The sequence below is a fragment of the Oncorhynchus gorbuscha genome, linkage group LG02 (genome assembly GCF_021184085.1).
Source record: "Oncorhynchus gorbuscha isolate QuinsamMale2020 ecotype Even-year linkage group LG02, OgorEven_v1.0, whole genome shotgun sequence".
In the NCBI taxonomy this organism is placed as follows: Eukaryota; Metazoa; Chordata; class Actinopteri; order Salmoniformes; family Salmonidae; genus Oncorhynchus; species Oncorhynchus gorbuscha.
In genome coordinates, this window is record NC_060174.1 from 87,152,810 (window position 1) to 87,171,793 (window position 18,984).

At 44.0% G+C, this 18,984-nt stretch overlaps 1 protein-coding gene across 2 annotated transcripts in view; it reads right to left on the bottom strand.

The window, feature by feature from the left end:
* LOC124012124 (protein turtle homolog B-like) overlaps positions 1–18,984 on the bottom strand; it is a 195,127-nt gene that overhangs the window by 127,757 nt on the left and 48,386 nt on the right. For both annotated transcript variants that reach the window (XM_046325579.1, XM_046325570.1), the window contains exons 2-3: positions 16,793–16,984; positions 3,297–3,443 (exon numbers count right to left, since the gene is read on the bottom strand). In XM_046325579.1, the coding sequence (XP_046181535.1) occupies positions 3,297–3,443; positions 16,793–16,984 (339 nt within the window). The remainder of the gene's footprint in view (positions 1–3,296; positions 3,444–16,792; positions 16,985–18,984) is intronic.

Genomic DNA, 18,984 nt, shown 5'->3' on the forward strand with positions numbered 1-18,984 from the left:
TTGCAAAAATCACTGAAGATGGAGTCTTATATCTCCCTCTCTAACGTTAAGTATCAGCTGCCTAAGCAGCTTACCGATCACTGTACCTGTGCCCAGCCAATCTGTAAATAGCAGATTTTGCATCCTACTAACTCTACTTGCACATCTATCACTCCAGTATGAATGCTAAATTGTAATTATTTTCGTCTCTAGGGCCTATTCATTGCCTACCTCCCTACTCTTCTACATTTGCACACACTGTACATATATTTTCTATTTTTTTTCTATTGTGTTATTGACTGTACGTTTGTTTATGTGTAACTCTGTGTTGTTGTTTTTGTCGCACTGCTTTGCTTAATCTTGGCCAGGCCACAGTTGTAAATGAAAACTTGTTCTCAACTGGCCTACCTGGTTAAATAAAGGTGAAATAAAAAAATATCTCACATCTCAAAATAGGGCTACTTAATGTTAGATCCCTCACTTCCAAGGCAGTTATAGTCAATTAACTAATCACTGATCATAATCTTGATGTGATTGGCCTGGCTGAAACATGGCTTAAGTCTGATTAATTTACTGTGTTAATTGAGGCCTCTCCTCCTGGTTACACTACTGACCATATCCATCGCACAAAGGTTGGAGGTGTTGCTAACATTTACTAAGGCAAATTTCAATTGACAATAAAAAAAGACTGTGTTTTCGTCGTCTGAGCTTCTAGTCATGAAACCTATGCAGCCTACTCAATCACTTTTTATAGCAACTGTTTACAGGCCTCCTGGGCCGTATATAGCGTTCCTCACGGAGTTCCCTGAATTCCTATCGGACCTTGTAGTCATGGCAGATAATATAAAACTTTTAGTTGACTTTATTAATGTTTATGTTTTTCAGACATAAGGAAGTGGATGGCAGAAAATGTGTTACTTTTAAACTTTGACAAAACAGAGATGCTAGTTCTAGGTCCCAAGAAAAAAAGAGACCTTCTGTTGGATCTGAAAATTAATCTTGATGGTTGTATAGTCATCTCAAATAAAACTGTAAAAGACCTCAGCATTACTCTGGACCCTGATCTCTCTTTAGACGAACATATCAAGACTGTTTCAAGGACAGTTTATTTCCATCTACGTAACATTTAAAAAATCTGAAGCTTTCTGTCCAAACTGATGCATAAAAATGTATCCATGCTTTTGTCACTTCTAGATTAGACTACTGCAATGCTCTACTTCCCCGCTACCCAGATAAAGCACTAAATAAACTTCAGTTAGTGCTTAACACGGCTGCTAGAATCTTGACTAGAACCAAAACATTTTATCATATTACTCCAGTGCTAGCCTCTCTACACAGGCTTCCTGTTGAGGCTAGGGCTGATTTCAAGGTTTTACTGCTAACCTTTAAAGCATTACATGGGCTTGCTCCTACCTATCTTTCAGATTTGGTCCTGCCGTACATATCTACACGTCACGGTCACAAGACGCAGGCCTTACTGTCCCTAGAATTTCTAAGCAAACAGCTGGAGGCAGGGCTTTCTCCTATAGAGCTCTATTTTTATGGAATGGTCTGCCTATCCATGTGACAGACGCAGACTCGGTCTCAACCTTTAAGTCTTTATTGAAGACTCATCTCTTCAGTAGGTTGGTCCTATGATTGAGTGTAGTCTGGCCCAGGGGTGTGAAGGTGAATGGAAATGCACTGGAGCGACGAACCGCCCTTGCTGTCTCTGCCTGGGCGGTTTCCTTTCTCTCCACTGAGATTCTCTGCTTCTAACCCTATTACGGGGGCTGAGTCACTGGCTTACTGGTGCTCTTCCATTGTGTCCCTAGGAGAGGTGCGTCGGTTGAGTCACTGACGTGATCTTCCTGTCTGGGTTGGTGCCCCCCTCAGGTTCATGCCCTGGGGGAGATCTTTGTGGGCTATACTTGTCTCAGGGTAGTAAGTTGGTGGTTTGAAGATGTCCCTCTAGTGGTGTGGGGGCTGTGCCTTGGCAAAGTGGCTGGGGTTATATCCTGCCTGGTTGGCCCTGTCTGGGTGTATCATCGGACGGGGCCACAGTGTCTCCCGACCCCTCCTGTCTCAGCCTCCAGTATCTATGCTGCAATAGTTTATGTGTCAGGGGGCTAGGGTCAGTCTGTTATATTCTCCTCTTATCTAGTGTCCTGTGTGAATATAAGTATGCTCCCTCTAATTCTATTTTTCTCTCTTTTCTCATTGGACCTGAGCCTTAGGACCATGTCTCAGGACTACCTGGCCTGATGACTCCTTGCTGTCCCCAGTCCACCTGGTCATGCTGCTGCTCCAGTTTTAACTGTTCTGCCTGCGGCTATGGGACCCTGATCTGTTCACCGGACATGCTACCTTGTCCCGGACCTGCTGTTTTCGACTCTCTCTACCGCACCTGCTGTCTCAAACTCTGAATCATCGGCTATGAAAAGTCAACTGATATTTACTCCTGAGGTGCGGACCTGTTGCACCCTCTACAACCACTGTAATTATTATTATTTTACCCGGCTGGTCATCTATCAATGTTTGAACATCTTGGCCATGTACTGTTATAATCTCTACCTGTCACAGCCAGAAGAGGACTGGCCAACCCTCAGAGCCTGGTTTCTCTCTAGGTTTTTTCCTAGCCACCCACCGTGCTTGCTGTTTGGGGATTTAGGCTGGGTTTCTGTATAGCACTTTGTGACATCGGCTGATGTAAAAAGGGCTTTATAAATACATTTGATTGATTGATTGATTGAATTGATTGATATTCACCTTTCAGCAGGACAATAACCTTAAACACAAGGCCAAATATACACTAGAGTTGCTTACCAAGACGACATTGAATGTTCCTGAGTGGCCTAGGTACAGTTTGGAGTTAAATTGGCTTGAAAACCTATGGCAAAACATGAAACCACCCACCCCAAACAACAGAATCGCCTTCATCAAAGACCCATTGACGAAGCCAAACTGAATTGTCATTATAGGACATTCAACCCATCCACAGCAGTAAGGGCTGGGGTGTCCAGTCAGCAGACGGCTGCTGCAATGAATCCATTTCAGTTAGTCTAGCAGAGGCGTGACAGTTGGACAGTGGTAGAGCGGAGGGACCTGGGGCCTAAATGACTGGCTCCTCTCCAGAGCTCTGGGTAAGTCATACAGCACTGATGACACTGAGCTAATGTGCTGTGACCAGGGACCGGGGGAGGCTGTGTGACTGTCTGAGGTGTCTGCTAACACAGCGACAGGTGTCTGTGTGTGTGGAGGGTTGGGCGTGCAATTGTGTATATGAGAGAGTGATGGACTGGTTGCGTGTATGTGCCTGTGACGTCCACCTAACTCACCGTTTACTGTGAGGTGCACCCAGCTGCCGTTGTGAAAGGTGTTGTACTGCTGCTCCAACATCAGGACCTTACACTCATACCAGCCCTGGTCGTCTGAACGCACCTTCTCAATCCGCAGAGAAGATTTTCCGTGCAGACTGGCTCGGCCTGGGGGGGGGGGGGGTAGGAAGGAAGGGGAGAGAGATTAATAACAGTGGTCAAACCAGGAAACAAAGTATTCAGTACGCTATAATCCATAGTACACTCTTAGAAAAAAAGGTGTTATCTCAAACCTAAAAGGATTCTGAGGCTGTCCCCATAGGATAACCCTTTGTAGAGTCCGTTTGGGTTCCATGCAGAACCCTTTCCTCAGACGGTTCACCATGACACCCAAAAGGGTTCTACCTGGAACCAAAAGGGTTTTTACCTGGAACCAAAAGGGGTTCTCCTATCAGGAACACTTTTGGAACACTTTTTTCTAAGGGTGTATATAATCCTCCCTCTACTGTATCATATAGACCATATTTCCGAACCACCGGGCCCCGGACCTGTACCTTTATCTTCTTCTTTCTAGGGCACGGGATGGGTATTCCATTAACTACACAAACTTCCATTAGTCTGTGAGCCAGTCTGAGAGCCAGTAGCTCATATCTTCCTCCCTGAAGCATTTTTGTGAAAAAAGTAATTACCCACAACATATGCTGGTTGGATGGACTGGACACGCATCAAGTCTCAAACATTATTACAGTAGCTACATTACACTATACTTACAGGAGCAAGATTACATGGACATGATATGCAATAATACTATCCATTTTAGCACATTGACTAACCACGATTTACATGAGAAGTTTGAACAGAAGTGAGGTGAGTAAATAGCCTATGGTCAAATAACTACAGTAGGCCAATAACAAATGCCCCATGTTTCTTTAGCCAACTAAAATCAGGGATAGCTCCCAGGGATCCAAGAATGGTGAGTTGAAATGGTTTTAGTATTCTCCCAAGTGACATTTGCTTGCTAAATAGCAATTCAATTTGCATGCCAAATGAAAAGAAGGGACCCTGTATATACTGTTGTGCTCTACAAAATCTGAAGAAATACCGGTAAGTAGATGTGCTTGTTTTATTTTGGGTGGCAGGCGTGACGAGTGCCATTCCTAACTCTTCCAAACACCCCACCAGATGCATAGAAATGGAGCACAGAAACACAAGAGCCTGCCAAATCTGAATCCATCATAAAACTAAGACTACAGGGGTTGTGTAGCAGCCCAGTGTCACAGTAGCTTTCAGTCTTTACAGGTCAAACAGTGAAAGGGGGGGGGGTATTTATGATTTTGCTCTTGGCAATCTGGCAAGCCCTCATAACAGATGGCGGCCGACGATATGGGATAAACAAAGGGCTTTGAAGGCACAATGGCCCACAACATCAACATTATCAAGGTCCTCCACGGCTCATTACGCACTCCCCAGAGTCAATGTTTTTGAGTGACTTCCGTTATGTAACACATGTTATATCACATTAAGTAAGGGCAAATAGAAAATAACTATTAATAGGACAACTGTGACTTTATTCCTAGCCTGTGTGCAAATGTGCAGGTCTGTTTCTATCCATCTGCTTTTGTCATCATAACACCACGTGTCCATCTGTACTCATCTCTGTCTATCAGTGTATGTACAGTGCCTTTAACTTTTTCCACATTTTGTTACGTTACAGCCTTATTCTAAAATTGATTATTATCCATAAATAAAGATCCTCAGCACTCAAAATAGAGCTCAGGTGCACCCTGTTTCCATTGATCATCCTTGAGATGTTTCTACAACTTGATTGGAGACCACCTGTGGTAAATTCAATTGATTGGACATGATTTGGAAAGGCTAGTTAGTTAGATCTAAGTATGGTGATTTGTCCTGGATTGTCCTCCATTACTTGTAAGTTAACTGTAACTTGTTTGAGTCTATATAAGGTCAACAGTTGACAGTGCATGTCATAGCAAAAACCAAGCCATGAGGTCGAAGGAATTGTCCATAGAGCTGCGAGACAGGATTGTGTCGAGCCACAGATCTGGGGAAGGGTATCAAAACATTTCTGCAGCATTGAAGGTCCCCAAGAACACAGTCCCATCCATCATTCTTAAATGGGAGAAGTTTGGAACCACCAAGACTCTTCCTAGAGCTGGCGCCACGGCCAAACTAGGAAATCGAGGGAGAAGCGCCTTGGTCAGTGAGGTGACCAAGAACCCGATGGTCACTCTAGAGTTCCTCTGTGGAGATGGGAGAACCTTCCAGAAGGACAACCATCTCTGCAGCACTCCACCAATCAGGCCTTTATGGTAGAGTGGCCAGACGGAAGCCACTCCTCAGTAAAAGGCACATGACAGCTTGCTTGGAGTTTGCCCCTAAAAGGCCCCTAAAGGACTCTCAGGCCAAGAGAAACAAGATTAGGTAAATGTACTGAAGAACATTTGTAGGCTTGCTTCAGCTGAATAATACGATTTGTAGCCTACCATAGCCATTTGTCCAGCTGTTACACTTGTCCCTCCTTTCCCTCTTCTCTCCTCTCATTCCTCAAATGACATCATACCTGTCAGTGCATGTCAGACTGCCACACCTAGTGATTGTCATATCAAATCAAATGGGATGATATTGTGAGAGGAGCCATCTACAATTCACACTAGCTCCAACGCAAACCTGAGAGGATTCCTAATAAGTTCTGCTAAACTTCGACATAAGGGCAATGTGGATGTTGTCGCTTTGAGGAACTTATGCAACTCTAGTCTTTTTTGGGGCCTTACTTGGAGATCCTCATTGATATTAGAGAGTGGCTGTGGTTGAAGAATGGCTCTCACACTGTAGCGAATATTGGAGATCAGTGTTGGAGATCTATACTTCAGAAGGATAACAGCCTGCCTGGCCAATAGAAAGGAAGGATTGCTTTAAAAGTCAGCTATATATTTTTAAGTGGGGATGGGAGAGAGGGGGGGAAACTACGCGGACATGGAGGTTGAAGATAGTACCAAAGTTGTGGGACATGCTGGAAGTGTAGGTACAGGTAAATAGAGTCCTCTACTCGGTGGAGTGGCCAGTATCTGTGCCACAGTTAATGTAACCGTTACTGTGGCTCTTTTTCTTTGAAACAAGTGTATCACAATCTTTTGGTTTCAGAAAAAATGCCTGATCCAATATAAACAGTGCTTGTTTCTATATAAACACAGGGCATAGGGAGAGAAATCCGGTTTGGCTTGTTATTAGGGCAAGTGTATGTCACGCCTTGGTCATTGTATTTTGTGTTTTTGTTATATGTTTGGGTAGGCCAGGGTGTGACATGGGTTTATATGTTGTATTCGTATTGGGGTTTGTATTATTTGGGATTGCGGCTGATTAGGGGTGTGTCTAGTTAGGCTTGGCTGCCTGGGGCGATTCTCAATCAGAGTCAGGTGCTTGTCGTTGTCTCTGATTGAGAACCGTATTTAGACAGCCTGACTTTCGCGTTGTATTTTGTGGGTGTTTGTTCCTATCTCTGTGTTGTAGTCACCAGATAGGCTGTAATAGGTTTCACGTTCCGTTTGTTGTTGTTGTATTTATTCAGTTATTTCATGTACCGCGATTATCTTCATTAAAGTCATGAGTAACCTACACGCTGCATTTCGGTCTGACTCTCTTCATTCAACAGACGAACGACGTTACAGTGTAAGGAAAGTCATCAGTTTGGGGACGATGTTTCTCTAAGGTCGCCATGTGCAATCTTCGACAGCAATGTTCTCAAGAATTGCAAGGGGATGACGGTTGGAATATTCCATATGTTGGGTTATTTTGGGGGATCTGGTATGCCTGCTACATTGACCATCAGCAACAACAAAGAGACCCTTTAAAGCGATCTTAATCCATTTGCAGTCAAAGGTAGGCAGACTGTCTTTCTAGCACAGATTGGAATATGTTCCGGGATTCGTCCGATGGCATTCAGGAGTACACCACATCAGTCACTGGCTTCATCAATATGTGCATTGATGATGTCGTCCCCATAGTGACCGTTTGTACATACCCCAACTAGAAGCCATGGATTACAAGCAACATCCGCACTGTGCTAAAGGGTAGAGCTGCCGCTTTCAAGGAGTGGGACTCTAACCCGGAATCTTATAAGAAATCCCACTATGCCCTCCAATGAACCATCAAACAGGCAAAGCGCCAATACAGGACTAAGATTTAATCGTACTACACCGGATCAGACGCTGGTCAGATGTGGCAGGGCTTGCAAACTATTATGGACTATAAAGGAAAGCACAACAGTGACACGAGCCTACAGACCACCTAAATTACTTCTATGCCCAAGTCAAGTAACACTGAAGCATGCATGAGAGCATCAGCTGTTCCGTATGACTGTGTGATCACGCTCTCCGGAGCTGATGTGAGTAAGACCTTTAAACAGGTCAACATTCACAAGGCCGCAGGGCCAGACGGATTACCAGGACGTGTACTCCGTGCATGCGCTGAGCAACTGGCAAGTGTCTTCACTGACATTTTCAACCTGAGTCTGACTGAGTCTGTAATACCAACATTCAAACAGACCACCATAGTCCCTGTGCCCAAGAATACTAAGTCTACTCCCGGGTGGCACAGTGGTCTAGGGCACTGCATCGCAGCGCTAGCTGTGCCACCAGAGACTCTGGGTTCGCGCCCAGAGGGGGGCTTGGCCGGTAGGGATATCCTTGTCTCATCGTGCACCAGTGACTCCTGTGGCGGGCCGGGCGCAGTGCACGCTAACCAAGGTCGCCAGGTGCACGTGTTTCTTCCGACACATTTTGCTGCTTGCTTCCGGTTTGGATGCGCGCTGTGTTAAGAAGCAGTGCAGCTTGTTTGGGTTGTGTTTCAGAGGACACATGGCATTTGTCTCTCCCGAGCCCGTAGGGGAGTTGTAGAGATGAGACAAGATAGTAATTGGATACCACGAAATTGGGGAGAAAAGGGGGTAAAAAAAGTAAAAGTTTTAAAAAGAATACTAAGCCTAAACGATCCGTAGCACTCACGTCTGTAACCATGAAGTGCTGTGAAAGGCTGGTCATGGCTCACATCAACACCATTATCCCAGAAACCATATACCCACTCCAACTTGCATACCGCACCAACTCAAAACTCCCCTTTCCCACCTGGACAAAAGAAACACTTATGTGAGAATGCTATTCATTGACTACAACACCATAGTGCCCTCAAAGCTCATCACTAAGCTAAGGACCCTGGGACTAAACACCCTCTGTAACTGGATCCTGGACTTCCTGACAAGCCGCCCCCAGGTGGTAAGGGTAGGTAACAACACAGCCGCCACGCTGATCCCCAACACGGGGACCCCTCAGGGGTGCGTGCTCAGTCCCCTCCTGCACTCCCTGTTCACTCATGACTGCATGGCCAGGCACGACTCCAACACCATCATCAAGTTTGCCGATGACACAACAGTGATAGGCCTGATCACCAACAATGATGAGACAGCCTATAGGGAGGAGGTCAGAGACCTGGCCGTGTGGTGCCAGGACAACAACCTCTCCCTCAACAAGATCAAGACAAAGGAGATGATTGTGGACTACAGGAGAAGGAGGACAGAGCACGCCCCCATTCTTATTGACGGGGCTGCAGTGGAGCTGGTTGAGAACTTGAAGTTCCTTGGTGTCCACATAACCAACAACCTATCATGGTCCAAACACACTAAGACAGTCGTGAAGAGGGCATGACAAAGCCTATTCCCCCTCAGGAGACTGAAAAGATTTGGCAAGAGTCCTCAGATCCAACCGCAACGCACTACAGAGGGTAGTACATCACTGGGGCCAAGCTTCCCTCCATCCAGGATCTCTATAGCAGGTGGTGTCAGAGGAAGGCCCTAAAAATGGTCAAAGACCCCAGCCACCCTAGTCATAGACTGTTCTCTCTGCTACTGCACGGCAAGCACTACCGGAGCGCCAAGTCTAGGTCCAAAAGGCTTCTTGGTCCAAAACAGCTTCTACCCCCAAGCCATACGACTCCTGAACAGCTAATCAAACGGATACTCAGACCCCTCTTTTACACATACTGCTACTCTCTGTTTATTATCTATGCACGGCCACTTTAACTCTACCTACATGTACATATTACCTGAATGACCTCGACTAACCGGTGCCCCCGCACATTGACTCTGTACCGGTACCCCTGTATATAGCCTACCTATTGTTATTTTACTGCTGCTGTTAATTATTTGTTACACTTATTTTCTATTTATTTTCATTTTTTTGTTACTTATCTATTTTTTACTGAACACATTTTTCTTCTTAACTTCTTAAAGCATTGTTGGTTAAGGGCTTGTAAGTAAGCATTTCACTGTAAGGTCTACTACACCTGTTGTATTCGGCGCATGTGACAAATACAATTTGATTTGATTTATCATATTCTCTATGAAGACAGTCAAATCCAGACCCAAGTCAATGGTGTTTGAACTGAGGTCTCATTTAGGCCCAGAATGTGGTGTATGACAGACTCTTTGTAGCTCCTAATGGAACAAGCCAAACACCATAGATAAATGTTCCTCTCTCATGCAAAGTGGAAATGCCTTCCTGCCAATAAACAAAGCCTTTTCATTGGCTTGGGGTGGCTAGACGGCACGACACCGAAACAAAGACGCACCTTGTTGGCACGACAGACGGAGGGCCGCCCTTCGCCCAGAGGAAGCAGTGCCCCCTCAGTGCCCTCCATGGTGAAAAAAAACAGCTGTCCAATCTACAATGGGCACAATTCAGACCGCTGTGTGAATAAGAAGTGCAATTGATTCCTAGCCTTGACGCTGACCCTCATTCTGTTCCGGCGCTGTTCCATCCTCACTGTGTTCCATTGTAACTCACAGTAGAGGGAGGCAGAAGTCAGTTAGCGGCGACTAGTGCTTCGGATCCAGCAGTAGCATTAATTGAAAAGGGCCCCTGTTCAGTAGCTACTGCAGCGCAGCAGGGAAAAATTGGCTGAAGTTTAAAGCACGGGTTGTCAATCTCTGTGAGGGTTGTCAAATGTAATTTGTGCCGGGGTGCGAGGAGCTGTCTAAAAACAGCAACGGGGAAGATTGTAGAGGAGAAGCATAAATCCTTTGAAAGGTATTCCAACAATAAAAAAAGGCCTATGATCTAGAGCTGGCTGGAAGCTATTTTAGAAGATTGAAAATGTTCTACCACCTTCAATTATTTGTCTCTTGATGCACTAAAACACTGTCCATATGATTTAAGTCTGATCCAGTAAAATGTTATTAATCACAATTAATTGGTCAATGTATCACTTCGATGCCATTTAGCCATATAATAATTCTGTTGACTATTCTTCTCTAAATGATGATTTACACTGAACAAAATTATAAAAACAACATGCAAAGTCTTGGTCTCATGTTTCATGAGCTGAAATAAAATATTAAAGAAACTGTCCGTACTTCACCCATTGAGCATGTTTGGGATGCTATGGATCTACGTGTACGACAGCATGTTCCAGTACCCGCCAATATCCAGCAACTTTACACAGACATTGAAAAGAAGTGGGACAACAGGACACAATTAACAGACTGACTAACTCTATGCGAAGGAGATGTGTCATGCTCCACGAGACAAATGGTGGTCACACCAGATACTGACTGGTTTTCTGATCCACGGCCATGTCTCTTTTTTAAAGGTATCTGTCACCAACAGATGCATATCTGTATTCCCAGTCTTGAGAAATCCATAGATTAGGGCCTAATGAATTTACTTCAATTGAATGGTTTCCTTGTATGACCTGTAACTAAATAAAATCTTTGACATTGTTTCATGTTGCGTTTATATATATTTTCTGTATAGTTTGCAGCTTCCACCTAATCAAGTAGTCAGCAATACATAAATAGGCATACTTTGTCCCCAGTGTCCCTGTTGTAGATTCCGATGTAACCTAACTGACAGAACTGCTCAGACTTTGGCCTGATGTAGAAATCCTCAACCGCTCTCATTAACATTTACTGTGAGTACAACCATTAAAATAGCATATTCTGCCCCTGGCGACATCTGATAAACTATCAGGTTTCATTTGAGCTTTTCTAAAATGGACATGCTCAGTAAATTACCACACACCTTTTCTGTGGTTGCTCCGTATCGATGCTGTAATGTTCCAATCGCCCAGATGAAGAAGACAAAAACACATGGTCCGACACACTTTTGACCCATCACCTCTACCGTTACGCACTTCTGGTCTGGAGGCCTTTCAACTTCAGCTCCTGTTTGAAGTGCAATGGCATATCACCTGGGTGGGTATTCTCCCCCAACCGATTGTCCACAGGTTATTGAAGTCAGCAGAGCTATTCTGAGAGGTTGACTGTCCTTTTCCCAAAGGGCAGTGATTGTCTAAAAGCCATTGCTGAGTTTCACGTGCTTAATACAAATATATTAAAATATAAATAGGATATTTCTCCAATTTACATGATTCAGATTAATAAAATCACCTTTGAGGGAACACATCTTTCTCATGATTATGGATTCCTTTCCTTTGCTCTTATTTCCTGTTATTATAAAGAGTCTTGATTCCCAGAGACTGACATGGAGGCCAGAGTCCTATAGACTCTCTATCTATACTGAACAAAAATATAAACTCAACATGCAACAATTTCAAAGATGTTACTGAGTTGCAGTTCTTATAAGGAAATCCGTCTATTTAAATAATTTCATTATGCCCTAATGTCACGCCCTGGCATTAGAGCCTTTTTATTTGTCTATTTTTGGTTAGGTCAGGGTGTGATTAGGGTGGGCATTCTAGGTTTTCTGTTTCTATGTTGGTGTGTTTTTTTCCCAATCGGAGGCAGCTGTCTATCGTTGTCTCTGATTGGGAATCAGATATAAGTTGTCAGTTTCCTTTTGGGTTTTGTGGGACCTTTGTTTGTTGCACAACTAGCTTTATGTTCGGTTTGTGTGCATTGGTTTTCCCCAGTGTTACGTTTTCAAATAAAGAGAGAATGTACGCCTACCACGCTGCACCTTGGTCCGGTCATTTATCATCCGACAACGTGCGTAACACTTAATCTATGGATTTCACATGATTGGGCAAGGGCACAGTCATGGGTGGGCCTGGCTCCCAAGTGGGTGGGCCTATGGCCTCCCAAGTGGGTGGGCCTATGGCCACCCATCCACTGGAGAGCCAGGCCCAGCCAATAAAAATGAGTTTTCCCCATAAAAAGGCTTTATTAGAAACAGAAAGACTCCTCAGCACCCCCTCAGACGATCCCACAGGTGAAGAAGCCGGATGTGTAGGTCCTGGGCTGGTGTGGTTAAACGTGGTCTGTGGTTGTGAGGCCGGTTGGACGTACTGCCAAATTCTCTAAAACGACGTTGGAGGCAGCTTATTCTCTGGCAACAGCTCTGGTGGACATTCCTGCAGTAAACATGCCAATTGCACGCTCCTTCAAAACTTCAGACATCTATGGCATAGTTTTGTGTGACAAAATTACACACTATAGAGTAGCATTTTATTGTCCCCAGCACAAGGTGCACCTGTGTAATGACCATGCTGTTTAATCAGCTTCCTGATATGCCACACCTGTCAGGTGGATGGATTATCTTGATGAAGGAGAAATGCTCACTAACAGGGATGTAAACAAATATGTGCTCAGAATATGAGAGAAATCCATTTTTTATGCTTATGGAACATTTCTGGGATCTTTTATTTCAGCTCATGAAACATGGAACCAACACTTTACAGGTTGTGTTTATATTTTTGTTCAGTGTATAATACAGTATGTCTCTGTTGGAACATGTGACATCAAACACGCAAGTGACTTGCTACTTGGTTGCTCAGTCAGCTATCGGGCTACAGTATTAACTATTCTGCTTCATGGCTGGGTTATCGGTCATAATCAGTCGTTTATAATACATTATAAAGATGGCATTCATAGCGACTGCCTCCGACTCCAAATCCTAGAGATTTTGCTGTGGGAGCCTGGCTCTGCATTGTAAAGGCACTTTAACAGAAACCTCCACTTTGTCTGATGCAGACTGCAGATAATCTTTTGACTGGCTCTCAACCAAAGGGATTATAGTGTTCTAATCATATATGTCATATTAACAGTATAATGCATCTAATGGGAGTGATGTTATTTAAGGGATCAAAGGGAAGCAGATTGTTTTCCACTGTGATCATTCTAGGATACCTTTAATAGCGAAATATATGACCTAGGAACAAACGCACCTGTAAAATCAATGGCGTTTATTATCCATTTTAAAGGAAGACATCTTTGTATCTTCACCCTCATTATACATTGATCTATTCTATCAATAAGAATTGAAGCACATTTTACACCCATTCATTATACCTAATAACACCTGTCAAAGAACAACAATATTATGGTCTCATAGCTAAAGCAGAGATCAGCCTTATGTCACGTTTCACAAGCAGTATCACACTTCTTGCACCTGAGAAGGGGATATGTCTTACAGAGCATTTGATTGCCACTGTGGGTGTAAGGGGAGGGTTGTGAGAGTGTGGGCGTTGATGGTATGTCCTATACAGAGACAACCTCCCCTAGACTGCAGTGAAAATCCCAAAAGTGCTCAGTTCCTTAAACACACTCGATCTTGTGAATCTGAAAACACTTTGAAAGTGTTTTTTGATCTCTGATCATTTGAAAGTGTTTTTTTATTGAGACAGACAAATGATATGGAAGGGGGAGATTCAGAGTAGCGGTGGGGCCGGGATTTATATACAGCGGGGCAAAAAAGTATTTAATCAGCCACCAATTGTTCAAGTTCTCCCACTTAAAAAGATGAGAGAGGCCTGTAATTTTCATCATAGGTACACTTCAACGCTGACAGACAAAATGAGAAAAAAATTCCAGAAAATCACATTGTAGGATTTTTAATGAATTTATTTGCAAATTATGGTGGAAAATAAGTATTTGGTCACCTACAAACAAGCAAGATTTCTGGCTCTCACAGACTTGTAACTTCTTCTTTAAGAGGCTCCTCTGTCCTCCACTCGTTACCTGTATTAATGGCACCTGTTTGAACTTGTTATCAGTATAAAAGACACCTGTCCACAACCTCAAACAGTCACACTCCAAACTCCACTATGGCCAAGACCAAAGAGCTGTCAAAGGACACGAGAAACAAAATTGTAGACCTGCACCAGGCTGGGAAGACTGAATATGCAATAGGTAAGCAACTTGGTTTGAAGAAATCAACTGTGGGAGCAAATATTAGGAAATGGAAGACATACAAATCCACTAATAATCTCCCTCGATCTGGGGCTCCACGCAAGATCTTACCCCGTGGGGTCAAAATGATCACAAGAATGGTGAGCAAAAATCCCAGAACCACACGGGGAGACCTAGTGAATGACCTGCAGAGAGCTGGGACCAAAGCAACAAAGCCTACCATCAGTAACACACTACGCCGCCAGGAACTCAAATCCTGCAGTGCCAGACCTGTTCCCCTGCTTAAGCCAGTACATGTCCAGGCCCATTTGAAGTTTGCTAGAGAGCATTTGGATGATCCAGAAGAAGATTGGGAGAATGTCATATGGTCAGATGAAACCAAAATTGAAATTTTTGGTAAAAACTCAACCTGTCGTGTTTGAAGGACAAAGAATGCTGAGTTGCATCCAAAGAACACCATACCTACTGTGAAGCATGGGGGTGGAAACATCATGCTTTGGGGCTGTTTTTCTGTAAAGGGACCAGGATGACTGATCTGTGTAAAGGAAAGAATGAATGGGGCCATGTATCGTGAGATTTTGAGTGAAAACCTCCTTCCATCAGCAAGGGCATTGAAGATGAAACGTGGCTGGGTCTTTCAGCATGACAATGATTCCAAACACACCGCCAGGGCAATGAAGGAGTGTCTTCGTAAGAAGCATTTCAAGGTCCTGGAGTGGCCTAGCCAGTCTCCAGATCTCAACTCTATAGACAATCTTTGGAGGGAGTTGAAAGTCCGTGTTGCCCAGCAACAGCCCCAAAACATCACTGCTCTAGAGGAGATCTGCATGAAGGAATGGGCCAAAATACCAGCAACAGTGTGTGAAAACCTTGTGAAGACTTACAAAAAAACGTTTGACCTCTGTCATTGCCAACAAAGGGTATATAACAAGTATTGAGATAAACTTTTGTTATTGACCAAATACTTATTTTCCACCATAATTTGCATTTAAATTCATTAAAAATCGTACAATGTGATTTTCTGGATTTTTTCCCCCTCATTTTGTCTGTCATAGTTGAAGTGTACTTATGATGAAAATTACCGGCCTCTCTCATCTTTTTAAGTGGGAGAACTTTCACAATTGGTGGCTGACTAAATACTTTTTTGCCCCACTGTATATGCTGAGGTGTAACGATGTTGGCTGAGAGTCGGGAAGCAAGTTCAGGGAATGTGTGTTTTAATAAATAAACACAACATAATACAAAAATAAGAAACACGAACAATGCAGACATGACACAGAAACAATGACGCCTGGGGAAGGAACCAAAGGGAGTGACATTGTAACGGCTGTCCTCTTCGTCTGAGGAGGAAGGATTGGACCAATATGCAGCATGGTAAGTGTCCATGTTCATATTTATTAAACTCAGAACACTAAGACCAAAATAAGAAAAATAGACCAACACAAAACAGTTCTGTCTGGTGCAGACATAGAGACAGAAAACAACTACCCACAACTCAAGGGCAAAACCAGGCTGCCTAAGTATGGTTCTCAATCAGAGACAACGATTGACAGCTGCCTCTGATTGGGAACCATACCAGGCCAAACACATAGAAATACAAACATAGAACAAAACATAGAATGCCCACCCCAACTCATGCCCTGACCAGAGACATAACAACAGGAACTAAGGTCAGGACGTGACAGACATATAAAGGGCAGGTAATCAAGGAGGTGATGGAGTCCAGGTGAGTGTCATAATGCGTGTAACTTTGGTGACAGTTGTGTGCCATAACGAGCAGCCTGGTGCTCGGAGAGGGAGCACACGTGACATGAGTAGTGACGTTTATGTGCTGCATGTTGCAGCGTTACTTGCTAGACCAGGCACGACCGTGCACGATTTCAGAGTAAATTTAATTACTATAGTAATTGCCTAAACAGCTTTACTTTGAATTCATGCCCAAGGCTGGTCTAGCAGGTAACATATAGCATAAATAAACTACATTGAGTGTACAAAACATTAAGAACACCTGCTCTTTCCATGACATAGACCGACCAGGTGAATCTAAGTGAAAGCTATGATCCCTTATGGATGTCAATTGTTTGTGTCAAAAACTGCAACACTGCTGGGGTTTTTATACTCAACAGTTTCCCATGTGTATCAAGAATGGTCCACCACCCAAAGGACATCCAGCCAACTGGATACAACTGTGGGAAGCATTGGAGTCAACATGGGCCAGCATCCCTGTGGAACGCTTTCAACGCCTTGTAGAAGAGGGGCTGAATAGGTGTACAAAATGACATTGACAAAACTGACCAACGGCAACAAACTGTGACACCAGTGGTTTGGGGCTAATGAAGAGGGAGAGGTGTTCTCTTACCGGCGTACTCCGGGTCCACATGAGGCGGGTGGAAGCGGAAGTTGATGAAGAAGGGGATGGGCACTCCGAACTTGAACCATTCCACCACATAGGGCTGGCCGTTCAGGGGGTGGGCCACGTCGCATCCCAGGATGACGTTCTCTCCAGCGCGCGCCGTCACAAACTGGGGCTCCTCTCGCACGCCGTGGGCACCTGAGAAACAGAGAGAGGGGCGGGCATTGTGAGTATCCTTGTAACAGCTAGGGACAATACTTAATTGTGAAGAAAAAGGGTAATCTTTTATTAGCATAGCATCCACTTTGTGTCTTAGAGTTCCAACATCAACCACAAACATTTAGTTTGTTTTTTCACATGTAAGATAAGAAAGCCTCCTTGAAAATGTTCATGAAGTACAATATTCACAAAACGAGATATACAGTGGTACATCATCGAACAACATAAACAGAAGACCTAACCTAAATTACACTGATTGGGCCACAGAGCCTTATTCAACCATAAGGTCTTCTTATTTGTTAGAACATCTGCCTTTTAAGTAGCCTCCTCCACTTCCACCATCCTGGTTTATTTTTTCTCTCACGTAGAGAGCACCCTGTTTGTGATGACAGAGAACTACGGGTGTCATAACTCAAGGTGGCGACAACAAATGCCATCCTGAGCTAAGACCAATAGTTTTAGGAATGTAATATAAAGGACATAGCTCTGTGTGTGGGAAAAAAACTGTGCACTTTGTCTTGATACCATCACCTGTTGCTGCCGTGGCATGAGGCTTTCTACGAGTCTGAGACACTCACTTGAGAAAGATAAGGCACATGCTCACAAAAAAACACATACATACACAGACACTGTACATTTACTGGACTTTCATTACATGCTGTAAAATGTGATGGAACATTTCTTAACTTCCTTATTTACTTTTTACAAGACATACACTATATGATCAAAGTATGTGGACGCCTGCTCGTCGAACATCTCATTCCAAAATCATGGGAATTAATATGGTGTTTGTCCCCCCTTTGCTGCAATAACCGCATTCACTCTTCTGGAAATGTTTCCACTAGATGTTGGAACATTGTTGCGGGGACTTGCTTCCATAGAGCAACAAGAGCGTTAGTGAAGTCGGGCACTGATGTTGGGCGATTAGGCCTGATTCACAGTCGGCATCCCAATTCATCCCAAAGTTGTTCGATGGGGTTGAGGTCAGGGCTCTGTGCAGGCCAGTCAAGTTCTTCCACACCGATCTCGACAAACCATTTCTGTATGGACCTTGCTTTGTGCAGGGGGCATTGTCATGCTGAAACAGGAAAGGACCTTCCCCAAACTGTTGCCACAAAGTTGGATGCACAGAATTGTCTAGAATGTCACTGCATGCTGTCGTGTTAAGATTTCCCTTCACTGGAACTAAGGGGCAAACCAAACAATGAAAAACAGTCCAAGACCATTATTCCTCCCCCACCAAATTTTACAGTTGGCACCATGCATTCCGGCAGGTAGCCTTCTCCTGGCATCCGCCAAACCCAGATTAGTCCGTCGGACTGCTAGTAGGTGAAGCGTGATTCATCACTCCGGAGAACACGTTTCCACTGCTCAAGAGTCCAATGGCAGCGAACTTTACACCACTCCACCCGACACTTGGCATTGCGCATGGTATTGCGCATCCTAGACGTTTCCACTTCACAATAACAGTACTTACAGTTGACTGGGGCAGCTCTAGCAGGGCAGAAATTTAACAAAGTGACTTGTTGGAAAGGTGACATCCTATGACAGTGCCACGTTGAAAGTCACTGAGCTCTTCAGTAAGGTCATTCTACTGCCATTGTTAAATATGGAGATTGCATGGCTGTGTGCTCGATTTGAACACCTCTCAGCAACTGGTGTGCCTGAAATAGCCGAATCCACTAATTTGAAGGGGTGTCCACATAATTTTGTATGTATAGTGTAATTCTGCAGACACTGACAGTGAACTTGACATTGTTGGTTTATTAAGATGAAGCTGTGTGTACATATGTCCACAGGGCTATCTGTTCTACCAGAGCATTGATCCTCTACTAATTCATGTATGGCTTGACTTTACAACCGGAAGTGAAGTGTTCTTTCATTTTACCAGTCAATACGGCTAATAAGATGGTGGTCTGCTCACCTCTGTGGCCCATAGGGATGCTTGGGATTATTGGGTTTGTCTTTGAGGATGACCC